This window comes from Rhopilema esculentum, chromosome 15, assembly GCF_057945365.1.
Source record: "Rhopilema esculentum isolate cy_ngs chromosome 15, ASM5794536v1, whole genome shotgun sequence".
NCBI classification, from domain to species: Eukaryota; Metazoa; Cnidaria; class Scyphozoa; order Rhizostomeae; family Rhizostomatidae; genus Rhopilema; species Rhopilema esculentum.
The window spans coordinates 519,599-532,973 of NC_142829.1; the positions used below are offsets into that span (position 1 = coordinate 519,599).

General features: G+C 37.1%; 1 protein-coding gene across 2 annotated transcripts; it reads left to right on the plus strand.

Annotated features, from left to right (window-relative positions):
- The first annotated feature begins 100 nt into the window (after window positions 1–100).
- Window positions 101–13,110, plus strand: LOC135685289 (uncharacterized). Of its 2 annotated transcripts, XM_065201183.2 has the most exons (13): window positions 132–238; window positions 673–712; window positions 5,599–5,821; window positions 6,525–6,853; window positions 7,122–7,205; window positions 7,829–7,894; window positions 7,995–8,053; window positions 8,191–8,390; window positions 8,811–8,891; window positions 9,531–9,819; window positions 10,336–11,680; window positions 12,339–12,467; window positions 12,789–13,110. In XM_065201183.2, exons 3-13 carry the CDS (start codon window positions 5,650–5,652, stop codon window positions 12,888–12,890), a joined length of 2,856 nt encoding a protein of 951 aa, XP_065057255.2. In that variant the 5' UTR covers window positions 132–238; window positions 673–712; window positions 5,599–5,649; the 3' UTR covers window positions 12,891–13,110. The 2 variants fall into 2 exon arrangements, with proteins under 2 accessions (XP_065057254.2, XP_065057255.2); XM_065201182.2 differs by lacking the exon at window positions 673–712 and having other exon boundaries at window positions 101–238.
- The last annotated feature ends 265 nt before the right edge of the window (window positions 13,111–13,375 follow it).

Sequence of the window (13,375 nt, forward strand, 5' to 3'; positions counted from 1 at the left end):
AATTATTTAAAATATACTGATAATGAAATGTTGAAGTTGAAGTTGAAGTTGAGTTGGAGGGAATGAGTCTTCCTGAAGGAAATCTGAGAGCCTCGTTTCAAGAATATCTCATTTTGACTCATGGAATGCATAATGGCTACTGGTAGTTGTTGCACAATGTTGTGATAGGGTCTTGTCCATACTGAGTCCTGCCCGAGTTGGCTGGTTGTTCCGTCAACACTATTACAAGGCTGTCTGGGTAAGTTATTATCCAAATTGTTAAACTGATTTGCATAGGAAGTGAGCCATTTTAGGCGAATTTTTGACATTGTTCGAATAAACTGGCTATTTTGGCGGAATTCTAGAAATTTGAATACAAATACTAGTAATAGAGTTATGTTTCATTTTCTATACATCTGTTATGAATTTATAGGAAAAGTCACGGGAAATTTGGATATAGACATAGGAAATGTGTAAGATTTGATGAGAACAGGAGAATGAGCAAAAAGTGAACTGGAGATACTTGATTTTGCATGAAATAGTTCATCCTTTGCTGAATTTGCAAGGAAAGGACCTGCAAACTGCTGAACTGCAGGACATTACACTTGGTTATTGCAAAGTAATTTTGACTGAAATTCAAACAAGAACTTATGTCAGTTGTTTCCACTACCAATAACGTCTTGTTCCTTGCAGACTTAATGTGGAATAAAAAGCTGTTTAAATAAACAAACAAGTATGATTCAATTGATTTTACTATAGTTAGCTTTATTTCTAAACTTACTGCCATCTGATTTCGACTTATCCAATATTTGGCTGGTTGAAATTAAACTAAAGTAAATTAGAAGCTGGAGTTGTGCATGATATGCCTGCAATAAAGGAGCTATTAATGATGCAGCATTATCTAATGTAATTAACTTGACAGTGGTGGACAATTCCAATAAAATTATGGTCCCACGGCTGGAGACCAGCCAGGGGCCATGATTGAAAAATTTATTAAGGGGTGTCAAGTGTCAGGTTGCAGAGTCAGTGATTTTTCAATTGAATTAAATGAAGGTATACTCTGATGTCAAAAAAAGAAGAAGGGGCCTTCTGTTTTCCTTCTGTGAGTGTAAATAAAGCTTCAAAATTTTTCATTTATTTTGAAGGTTGGCTCATTTTTAAAACCCTCTGTTTATCCCCAGACCTAAAAGTACTTTTTCCCCTAGAATTAATATCCTTAGGCAGAAAGCTGTTTGATGTTACAGGGCTCTCTGTTTAAAGGAGAACTGACACGCAAAAATAACTTTGGCTAATTCGATGCAAAATTTGTCGCTGATTTCAAATCTGGAAAAAGTTTTCTTCTTAGATTCGCCGTTTTTCTGATATTTGCACTTTTATCCGTCAAATACGTCACAGCCAGGACTCGGGAATTTCCCGAAGCGGAAACAAGATTATCGCCAGGAGTTGTTAAAATTCTCGGTTGACCTCACAAGTGACATGTTAACAATGCCGTTGTAAAGGCTTTCACCGCAACGGTGAAAGTACAAGTGAAGTTTTGTGTTTTATTGAAAAAAGTCCGCGGTGAAAAGACAAAAAATTGTCAGGCATTTTATTTATAAGTATATAGAAGCTAGAAAATCCTAGCTACATGTCTGCTAAGACGCTTATATCCACATAAAATTTATTTTCATGCCATGATATCTTCGAACCAGCATGCTTTGAAACATTGAAAGAACCTCTAAGCTTGTGAAAAAAGGAGTCGACTTTGTTTGAAAACTGATACCGTTTCTTCAAAGTTTTATTTTTACAATTACAAAAAAATCGCAACATGGGGGTGGGGGGAGGGGGTTGAAGCAGTAGCCAAAAGACAAACGAAATCTAGTGGAGACAGCGGTAAAAGCGATCCTGCAACCTGCTTTGGGTGCAGAAATATGAATTCAAGAAAAAACCTTGGTTGATGGGAGCTGCGAGTGTGACTAAATAATAATTTCACTGAACTTGATTATTGTATTTTCACAGAGGTTGAGATACTAGGGAATAACCTAGTCTTGCAAAAAGCCCACCCCCACCCAAGTCAAAATTGCTTGCAAAAGAATATAATGCGCCAGTTGATATTCCTATGACAACTAAACAGCATTTTCTTCGACTAAGAAATCAAATTCTTTGACTAAGAGCTAAGAGCCTATTTCGTAAATCCAGATCTTTCGACTGCCAGGTAACTTATCAGTTCCCGAAACCCTTCACGCTGGGTGAAAATGGCATAAAATCCGCACAAGTCGACTTTTAACCCGCCTTTACTATTCAATATCACTATACAGTTAACGCGTTTAAAACATTGAAAAACAATCATAGAATGTTATATTAACAATTAATAACTTGCAGTTCCGTTTAGGGCATCATGGGCATTTTAGCCAATTTAGGCCATACAGACAAAGCAGTCTGGCCAAAGACGCCTCAATCTGAAATAAAATTCTAGTTTTACGATACCTGATCTCATTTAGATTGTAGCAATAGCATTATTTTTAATAGAAATTCCATATCAGTTTGTACTTCCAGTCTGTTCTTTGTTTACAATATCGTCACTGTTGAGCCATAGGACGACTGTCTGCCCAAGCGGCAGCGCTGGTTGGTAGCAAAAACTCAGACGGCTGAAACTCTCCATTTGTTTCGAAATCAGTGTAATAAAACTCTGATTCAGAGTCCCAAACTATTGAAAAAGTCAATTATGTGTCAAAAATGCAAAATTAGCTCCTTTCACATGCACAGAATAAACATTTGTCCGCAGCATTTTGTTAAAGGTTGCTATAGAGAAACACAATACGTGCTGAGAACATGTCACTTGTGACGTCAAAGATGATCGTCCACTCGTGACGATTTTCGCCTCGAGTCTCAAGTTGTCGGAACAATTGTCGTTTCTCAACTTAAAACGCCTGTATTTCAAAAACGGTAACTGTGATTAAAAAATTTTTTCGATCCTGGAATTTGCTTGTCACAAACTACCGTTTTAGCCAAACTTATTTTTGCGTGTCAGTTCTCCTTTAAGGTGCACAATCACGAAAATACGTGCCTTAGCAAGGCAGGGCACGGGTTTGAGCACGAGCCCACTAAAATATTCATGGAGAGGCCTGATGTTAATGTTAATCAATTTTATTGAAATCATTCTTGTCATTCGTATACCCTACCCTGAAACATTGTAATGTGGAGTTTGGTTCCCACTGGTTTCAGTTTGCAAATTAACAGTTGAAATGTTAATGTGCAGAGGAGCAAAGAGGATCAAATCAAAATGAAAATGAAAACAATCAAATATACCATCTACTATCATTGTTTTTTTTTAATTTGTGCCACCACCAAGTTTACAGAGTAAGCTCAAATAGTGCCAAATCTAATGAGTAAAGAATCAATTGGTAACACTTGGGGGTGTCACATCCCCCACACCCTCAAGTAGCATGACCTCTGAGACCAGCAACTCTTTCAGTGGCCTGTGGTCTCCCTCCCATGACCTGTGGTCTCTCAAAATGGAACTCTGGTGACAATGGTGGAAATTTCCAATAAAAATTTGGTTATCCAGCTGTTACCCTATTTCATGCATGCAATTCACACTCTTGCCTATCTTGCTTTTCAAGTTACTAAGAGGGAGTAAAATTCGATGACAGCATCAATAGGAATACATTTAAGCTTTTATTTCAAAATTTCAGTGTCAAAAATTGTTGTCTTTCACACAAATTTGCTTCTCTTTTTAAGCTTGGTTTGTCTTAGGGTAAGATGTAATGAGTTCAAACACAATGGTCAAATATATAATTCATTTGTGATCAATTGTTCGCATTATTAGCGTTTAGTACATTCATTGTATGTGGCAATTAGTACATTCATACAACATACATACATATATACATATTTATTTGTTTAAGCAGGTTAAACTAATGGCAGCTACAGGCCTGGCCGATTGAGGCGAGCAATAGCTCGCGCTAGTCTCCACGCTCCTCTCGCAACCTAAGGCGAGCAATGAATTGCTCTCCTAAACAGAACATGGAGGAAGAATCGCTCCCCTAAAATTTCCTATTCAGAGAATTATGAAAACGCACAAGGTTAATTGGTTTATTTTTGTAGCAGCGATTTCTCCCGTCATTGCATTTTTTGCAATTAACTTTTTGCTTGTTGGACGATGATAGGCATAAACTTCGATCTATTTGGAAAAGGATAGTTAACCAAAAGGTACGTTTGTAGTGATTAGAACCTTTCAATCTTAAGAAAACAGGCATATTTTTGGAAAGAAAGTCGAAGAAATTGTAGGAATTGTAGATTGGGGATATAATAAGACAGCAGGTCCCTTCCAGTAATAGAAACAAAACTATCCCTCAAAGAGAACAGGGTACTCTGTCTTGCAAATCAAAAACGACAACCAAAACATGGAATTCCACTATCCAGCAGCATTTACTGAAAAACCCAGATTGGATGAAAAACTATAACGGCGACGTGTTTGGCATTAATGGCAAAGCCTGATAATCGTTCCATCTAGCACTTTGTGAATGTATCTACTATATAAACGTGACCGACCGCTTTTGCGTAGACATAAGTGAGTTCGTTTTCACCTTAGGACTCCGTTAGTAACATTTTCAATAGGAAAACGGCACTGATTGGGCGACCTCAACAGTCATGTGCTCACGTTTTCTGATTGGCCTATTTCGATCCAAAACTGGGTATTTTAGCGTAGAGTTTTCCATCTATGTTCTGACGTTTTATTCTCTGAAGAGTGCCAGACGTATAATTTCAGCTTGTTTTAAAAAAAATTTCAAAGCCCTTTTTCAAATTCTGTACAACAAAAAGGTTGTTTTGCAAGAGAATTGTTGTTTTTGTGTTGTGCCAGCTTTACATGAAACTGAAAGAATGTGTTCTTTTAAATACTTCAAGAAAAGGGGGTGCTTAAGTCACGGTTAAAGCAAATACAAATTGAAAGAAGTAAAACAGCATACTCCTGACTGCGGCTATTAAAGGCAACCGACAGATACTAAAGGGGCTTATTAAGTCATCTGTCGATTGTCTTTAAAGTATATACATTCTATGTGTTACTGATTTAGCTCGCCTCAGCATATGAGGGGAGCAATTCACAGCTCACCTATAAAAATGCAAACGGCCAGGCCTGCAGCTAGCTTGCAACTGATAGGGACCTGCTGTCTGCAAATAATTTTTTTAAATACAATTTAGAAAAAAAATTAAACATTTTTAATTGTTCTCTTGATACCTGCGTGATTGTATGCATAAAATGACCAAGACTGGGTTTTCCTTTAGTTTGTTGCACAATTAGATAGATGTGTAAATGCAGACACAAGTCCCTTTTAATTCAATTTGTAATATAGTCCTAGGGTATGAAAATCTCAAAAATACAATTTTATCCCTCTTCCTTCCTAGTCATTAATTTTCACACATTATCTGGTCGTTACGAATATTAAGAATAATGTCAAGCAATAGGATCAGACAGAAGGAATGTTTTTTCTAGAAGTGTTCAATGGCTTGATAAATCTTTACTGCTTCAAATACAGTTGAATCCCTTCAAATTGCTTCATATGCCACTGTTTATAAAAATATATACATATAAGGAGTGATTTAATGCTGATTTAAAAGATACAAATATATTTTGTTTAGATGTTGCTGTCAACATGTATGTAATTGGCAAGAATGAGCTAGCAAATTAAAATGAGTGGGAAAAGAAAAAGGCAGAGATTTTGCTGCAATATTGACATATCATTGAGTGAATATAATGATTTTGATGATGCTGATTTCACTGTGCCTCAACGTAAGAAGCAAGATTTATATTCTTCTGAAAGCGACAGTGATGATGAAGATGATAACAGCCTCTCTGATGATGGTAAGGTTTCCTTATCTCAGTATTATTATATAGTTTTACAAACAATTTTATGGATTTAAGTCAAATTTCTCATATGAAAACACATCCTTATCATCAGATTAGATTTAAAATCCTAATTCAAATAGTTGCAATTGGACTATCTTGTAAGTAACTAAGCTCCATTATTGCAACCTGGAAATCTTTTTCTCCTCTAGAAAGTCTCCACTAAGGCCTCCATGTGATCCACTGCCAACATTGCCAATGCCAATGTGAAAATATTAATAAGATTCATTTCCAGTTAGATTCATCCATTTCTATCCTTTGTTTTTGTTAATTAAATGATGTTTTTATGAATTTCAGTGCTCAGAGCCTTGTATGAAAACTGTAGCAGTGATTTTACTTACACCTCATGACTTGTGTAGCTGGGCATCCTGAAACTTCATATAAGTAACCATTGAATATACAACATGTTAATGCAACAAACACTAATTCACACAGATAATCAAATACTGACTTCAAGGATAAAAGTAAATTGCGGTGAGGAAGGTAGCTGACAAATAAGTGTTGTGAGGGTTGTATGATTTTCTAAATGTGATAAGGGATTAATTGGTTATTGTTGATAATCAAATGCTATTAAAGTAGATAAATTACATTAGTATTTTGGCAACATATGCATTTGGCAATTTACATTTGTATCTATTTGGATATGCTGTTTGATTTTTAGAATTGACAACAGACAGTTCTGAAGATGACGAAGAAGAAATTGCTGATGGCAGTGAAGCCAGTTCTGGAGAGGGCCCAAGTGATGTTGGCAAGAATGGTATTGATATGGCTGGGGAACAGAAATGTATTAATGATTCTCAAAAGACCTCACCATTGACTGCAAAATGTGAAGATGATAGCAAAGTATTTAATTCTGGGAAAAAAGGTGAAAAAGATATTATCTCAGAAGATTGCCCTATTTGCCTTGGTGAATTAATAGATCAACTGGTTGGGGAGCCAGAGAAGTGCAGGCATGCATTTTGTTTTGACTGCATAAAAGAATGGTCCAAAGTATGTATTTTTGAAGCACTTGAATATCATTTTTCAATATTCTTTAATTGTGAGGTTTGGTAATGCTGACATTGCTTTTTCATGAAACTCATCTTGTGGTAATCACAGACCTATGGGCAACTACACTTCTTATGAATTCTCAAACATAATTGTAGCTTATGCATTGCACCTAGTTCTTGTCTTTTATTGATTTTGCTGTCAACTTAATTCTTATGTATGATTTTATGAAATCATAATTAATTTCTTAATTTCAACCTTTTCTCAACAGAATGTGAACAGCTGTCCCGTAGATCGGTTGAAGTTCAACAAACTCTTTGTAAAGAGTTGTGTAAATGGTCAACTTATTGAAGAGGTTTTTTCTTATTTTTCTTCTCAAACTCTCAGCTTCATTCAAGTTGCATAAATGCTAAACTAAAACATGGTTAAGAAACTTACAGTTGTATCTTAGTCCTTCATCTGATCAATATTTAAGACAGAATCATGGTGAGCTTCTCTTGTGGTACGAAGTTATGACAGTGAGATTTTCTTTAGGCTTGTTCTGTTTGCCACGCCCATGTCCACACCCTATCCATCTGCTGCACTCTCTTGTAGATGTATTAACTTGTAGATGTTGGGTACTGGATGTATTAATCTATGTGCTATTTCTACATATGTGAACACAGGTCTTTCCTATTTAGAAAAACATGGCCATCATAAACTATTAGGGGTTCACATATAAATTGTGACAATGGCCTTCACTTCCAAGTACACACTCATTGAAGGAGGGGGTAAGGGTCCCAATGCCCTCATTGAAAGAGAGGATAAGGGTTCTGATGCCCTCCTTGGAGGAGGGGGTAAGGATGCCCTCCTCTAAAGAATCTTTGAATTATCTGTAATTTGTGATTTGAATGCCCAATAGTTTGCAGTATAATTCTGAGCAGTATTATTTTTTGAGATTTTTGTTGCATTTTTGCATTTTGATATCTTCTTACCTAGTTGCATATTGCAGATGTAAAACCAAAAGAAAATGATTCCGATTTTGAGGACCCAACCTTTTGCCAGGTAATTAAAAACATTTTATAAAACTGTTTTCAGATTCATACAATTTTGGGTTATGAATTTCAATGCCTGAAAATAAGACAAGACTGAATTCTTTTTCAAGATATGTAACATGGGAGACCGGGAAGACAGAATGCTTTTATGCGATGAATGTGACCGTGGGTGAGTCCATAATTGCTGTAGCATTACGGTGATCTCAGTCAATTGTCGTTCTCAGTCAATTGTCGTTTACGTATACAGTAAAATTCTTTTTTTCCAGTCAAAAATGACTGTACTCGATGGGAGTAATTTTTTTGTAGATACCACCTTGAATGCTTAGATCCTCCATTGGAAGAGGTTCCTTCTGGTGACTGGTTTTGCCCTAGATGCCTCCCCAGCCGGCCGTTGGATGAAGAAGTCGTCACTGTAACGGCATACCCAACAAGACGCCGTCGCAGAGGCGCTAGAACTGTGCAGTATTCGAATAACTATGCTAGGCTTGTCAGAGCCTGGTTTACAGGTAAGGCTGTTTCGGAAGTTATGGCATAAGGAGTTTCTGGGAAAATTTTCTGCGATAAGCGTAAGCTAAAGACACTTTGTTGATTGTAAGGTCTAGTCAGATGATTGCATAACTGTAACTTGGTTTTCAAGAATGACTGCTAATTGCTTTCAAAGAGCAACTTAACAGTTTAAGCTAGTTTAAGCGAACCCCGGCAATATCTTTAGAAAAAGGAGCATTTTGCATATGGTCCAACTGCTATGCTAGTAGTTCAAATTGAACTGTATTTTGCGTTTTGTCATTTTCAAACTTGTCATGTGGTTTCGAAATATTTCCAAAAGATAAAAAAGTTAACCTTCTCACCTTTATTTTTCAATCAAAAAGATGAAGTATTCAAAGTGCACGCAAAGTGTTAATCCTTCTATTTTGTTGTTATTTTAGAAAACCGGCTTGCTTCCAGGGAATTCTATGTTAGTGGGTTTCGGAGAAGGAGAAAAAGAAAAACGAGGAAAACAGATTCTTGTGAGTGTTGATTTTGATAGATGCACTGACTGAAGTACCATTTTAAATTAAAACAGAACGGGGAAACATGTCATATTGCTGAAGATCTTTTGGTCCGGCACAGGTGAGGGGTTACTGATTCCCAATTGGTCAACAATAAGGCTCCAACCTAACGTGCCATTCTTCCCCTAAAGTCACTTTTGATGGGTATTAATTTCTGCTTACCTTTGGTCGTTATCACGTTTATACTTTGTGTTGGGCAGACGAAACGAAGCAAAGCGAAAGCAGTGTCGGACGAAAAGTACCTCAATATGACATGTTTCCGCCTTCCCGCCCTATTTTTTAATTTTACAGTATGGAAGGCTTATTTGAGTTACCAATGTTGAAAATTGAATATTCCCATTTTCTGTCTTACAATGATTGCAAGCCTTTGATATTGATCGAAGTGATTTTCTGTTTCATTGATTTATTTATTGTTTTACTTATTGAGGTAATGAATCAATTAACTAATTACGAGGCAGGGTTAGAGACGTTTGGAAAAGAGAGGCTAGTTACGAGGTTAATCTTGATGCTGAGTTGGTCAGAATTAAAATCCAGAGAAAACCATAAAAGGATAGATGTTAAGAGGAACTTTATAATCGAATTTTTCCTTTGGTGCAGCTGCGAATCCGAGTAGAAAGCGTTCTCGAAAGAAACGAAGTAAGAAGAGGAAAAAGACCACATCTGTGACAAGTAGGAAGAAAGAGTCAACAAAAAGTAGTGGAACGATCAAGAAATCTAGTGGGGCTGGAGCAAATGAGGCAGGAGGTAATCGAAGGTTGTCGATGCTGGGGTCTGCCAGCCTTGAACCCACGCTGAGCTTCAGTTTGCGAGGCAACCCGTTTGATTTGGATGAGTTCTGTGAAGAACCACCAGATGAACAACCCGTAAACAAGACTGAAGTACAACAGTAATGCCAAGTTTGCTCTTTACCTGCGTTCTTTGAAATATTTAGCTTTTAAAACTATCGAAGGCAACAGTATCAACCTGTCTTTCCATAAACAGTGCGGTAATAGGTATCTCAAATATTTTTCCAAGTCTCGGATCATTGGATAATTCAATCGGAAATCAACAAATTTCTTTAAACTTAACAATAATATAGTATAGTCATTTCATGTTATTTGTTTTTACAGAAATTCCCAACGAGTAGCATGGCTTATCCTTTTATGTGACTTACTGTTTTTATATGAAAGAAATCGATTGCAATGACTCTTTGTGTAGATATACGAGAAAGAAGAAAAGCTGCGGCACTTTGGTTTGAGTATGTGAGCTACAGAATGATAAATTTGAAAATAACTTTATAGGAGGGGGACGAGAGGGGGAACTTTATAAGAGGGAGACGTTCATTAGAAGGAAGTGCTCCTTAAAGGAAATACGGTACCCAATTCAGACTTTTTTATATTGACATAATTGTTTCGAATTTCAGGCCTGAGTCGAACAACCCTGATGTGCTTTCTGGGATAATCCAAGGTTTTGGCAGTCTTGATCCGGAAAACGTCACGATAGCCAGGGATGGAACTTTAATACAAAAAAAGAAATACTCGGCTAGAAGAGTAATATATTCAGATAGCAGTGATTCCGAGAGTAGCTCTAGAAAAAGAGAGGGATTTGACAACATCAAGAAAAGACAGAAGGTCCATTTTGAATCAAGTACGGGAAAAGAGGATGGGCCTAATTTGCGTGTTAGGCATTTAAATGTAAAGCGTCAGATTGAGGAAAGCTCGTCAGATGAAGAAGTCGCGAATCATAATGAGTATCGGCCCCTAGATGTAAGTGCAACCCGTGAATTCAGAGAGGTGAAAACGTCTTGTTCCACTGTGATTTCTTCTGCTTCAACTGCTTCTCGGAGTACTAACGGTTGTCAACCACGGTCATTATCAACTGTCGCAAAATGTGTGCCAAATGCACCTGTGCCAACAGATCTAAAGTCTTGGCGATCACATTCCTATGCTTTGGAGTACAAGCCATTGCCGGCTATCGAAGAGTTCAAGTCGTTCAAAATACCAAAAATGGCAAAGAAGCGCGAAAATTCATCAACAGAAAGTTTCAAAGTGACGAGTTCAGCGACAAAAGAAAATGCTTACCATGATACGCTTATTCGTAAAGCTCGCCAACCATGGACGCCGTCCGCGAAGCCCAAAATGGAGGCAATAACAAAGGCTGGTGCAAAAGTAGCGTCTTACAATAAGGCAATGTCTAGAGTTCCTGATAGATTAACGCCTAGAGTTTTATTGCCAGGCAGTGGAGGGAAAATTGCAGCAAACCGAAGTGCAATTGAAGAAGATTCTAAAAAAGTTGCAAGTTGGGCTGTTTCTCGTTCAGTTTTGGACGATAAACAACTTTTTTATGATGGTAAAAGGCAGGCGTGTTCAAAGGTTTCTAAAGGGAACCTAAAAAACGAAAATGTTCTTAGCGAGAGCCCACCTTCTGAAATTTCCTATGTAGTGGGGAGACGTAGGACAGGATTGATGAGAATGATTGAGGAGCGAAAAGATTCTCTTAGTCAGAGATTAGATAGTAAAGTTTCGATTCCCTCGCATGCATTGCAGCGACACTATAAAGAACAGGACTTGGCGACAAGTGACAGAATTGAGACAAGTCCATTGCATCACATGCGTTTAACACAAGTCAGTTCTGAAGCTGGACCTTCAGTTGGTGGTTTAAAAGAACGCTTTGTCGCTCACGATGGCTTGAATTCAGAAACCGTAAATCCTCATTCAGATGGGCATATTTTGATCACAGAAGAGGACCGAGCCCTAATTAGAAAAAGGGTGAGTTTTCTCAATTTCCCATCTTTTTCAGACCCCGTTTACACTTTGCTGGATAAATAGAGTCTCTTTACCGAAGTAAAGCTAAGTCCTAGGGAACAAGTTTGCAACCACGACATGAACGCTTCTGTCAATTTATTTATAGAGCTTCTCGACAGTTGGTTAGCGGAATAGATTTTCATGTACGAAACGAGATACTTCCACACTCTATTTTGCTGTCGATTTATGTTCTTCTCGGCATGTAAGGTCTATCTTGTGTATATTAAATTGGTAAAAATTGCTTGATTTATCAACCCTTTTATTGAAAAGTGTGCCAGAAAAGCTGATTGGTATAAGTCCTCCTTAAATTAGCCCCCACTTTGTAACTAACAATTGCTAACATTTTTACAGTACATTGTTTTTATCCTTGGCAGTCACACGTTCAACAGAATAACTCAAGGAAAAGAGACATTTGTAAAATGTTTTTTTATGTTTCTGTTTCTCCAGGTGAACTTGAGAACAAGTTAATTCAGTCCCTGTTCTTTCGGGGACCGTCGCCATCATCTAAAGAGTCGTGACAATTTAAAAACAGTTATTCTCAATTCATCGTTTAGGTAGCTGCTAAAGATTTTTAGTGAAAAGTTATGATAATAAGTTCGCATTTATTTCTTTATTACGTTAGGGCATAAGTCGGCTACAGCGTCTTAACCTTGCTGAATCTGAAGTGAAGAAGGTGTTAAAACCGGTTTTTAGGAGCGGTGAAATAGACGGAGCTGAGTACAAATTGATTTTGAAAAAATGCGTCGTGAAGGTTGGTTTTCATACAGACTTTGTATACCCCAGATCCAATATCTTATATGTAATTGAAGTTCATAATTTTCTTAAATTATACTGACTGAGTTTAAAGTCGTTCGTTTCCATGGCCTTTTTTTCACAAACCCCTTTCTTTCGATAAACTGTAGTTGAATCCATAGCCGATAACTTCTAATTTTATGATACCTGTAAAACATTCTCTAAGTACAGTGCATACACCTCGCAAAGCGAAGGAGAACCACATTGTTGACATCAGTTTACCTTTTTGAATCCATTTAATTTCAGCTCCACCGAATGATCTCCTCGAAATTTTTTGTAGATACTTGGAAGCAGAAGCTCTATTGAGGCCAACAGAGTCGAAAGGCTCGTGTGGAAATATATTTGCCGCACGCGAGGACTGAAGTACAGTGAAGTACTGTAATTGTAGCAGTTCAACCGTGACTTTCATTGAGATCCACTGAGTGCTTCTGCGTCTAGACAGCAAAAATGAATTTGTTTATATGCAAATTAATTTTTCTTTTCATCTATTTATGTATTTATTTTGTCAAAACTAGCATCGATAATCTCTTGCAGTTGATATTTTCTAAGAGCAAAATATTTTAAAAAATTCACTTGATATTTTCATGAAAAATTGAATCTCACATGGTAGTCTTTGCCGTTTTACACTGTTATGTCTGCAGCGTAAATCCTAAAGAAATTAGCTCTTCATTTGCTGTTTGTTTTTAAGTCTATAATTTGGTTCATCTTTAAGAAGTCAGAGGTTTCTCATTGCTGACAGTGGTTTAGCAAATTATAGAAGTACGAATTGTGTCCCGAGGCATGCTTTCTGTGGTCAAGATAATGTTTGAATCTGTATACTGTTGTATACTGTAATGACTCTGATTAGAGACAGGAAGAACAGGAAAT

What these genes read in the sequence shown, in the direction of transcription:
- LOC135685289 (XM_065201182.2), top strand. Translation starts at nt 5,650, where the DNA reads ATGAGTGGGAAAAGAAAAAGGCAGAGATTTTGCTGCAATATTGACATA. An exon ending in AACAAGACTGAAGTACAACA is followed by an intron (nt 9,820 to 10,335) that starts GTAATGCCAAGT and finishes TTCGAATTTCAG; the next exon opens with GCCTGAGTCGAACAACCCTG. An exon ending in TGAAAAAATGCGTCGTGAAG is followed by an intron (nt 12,468 to 12,788) that starts GTTGGTTTTCAT and finishes AATTTTTTGTAG; the next exon opens with ATACTTGGAAGCAGAAGCTC.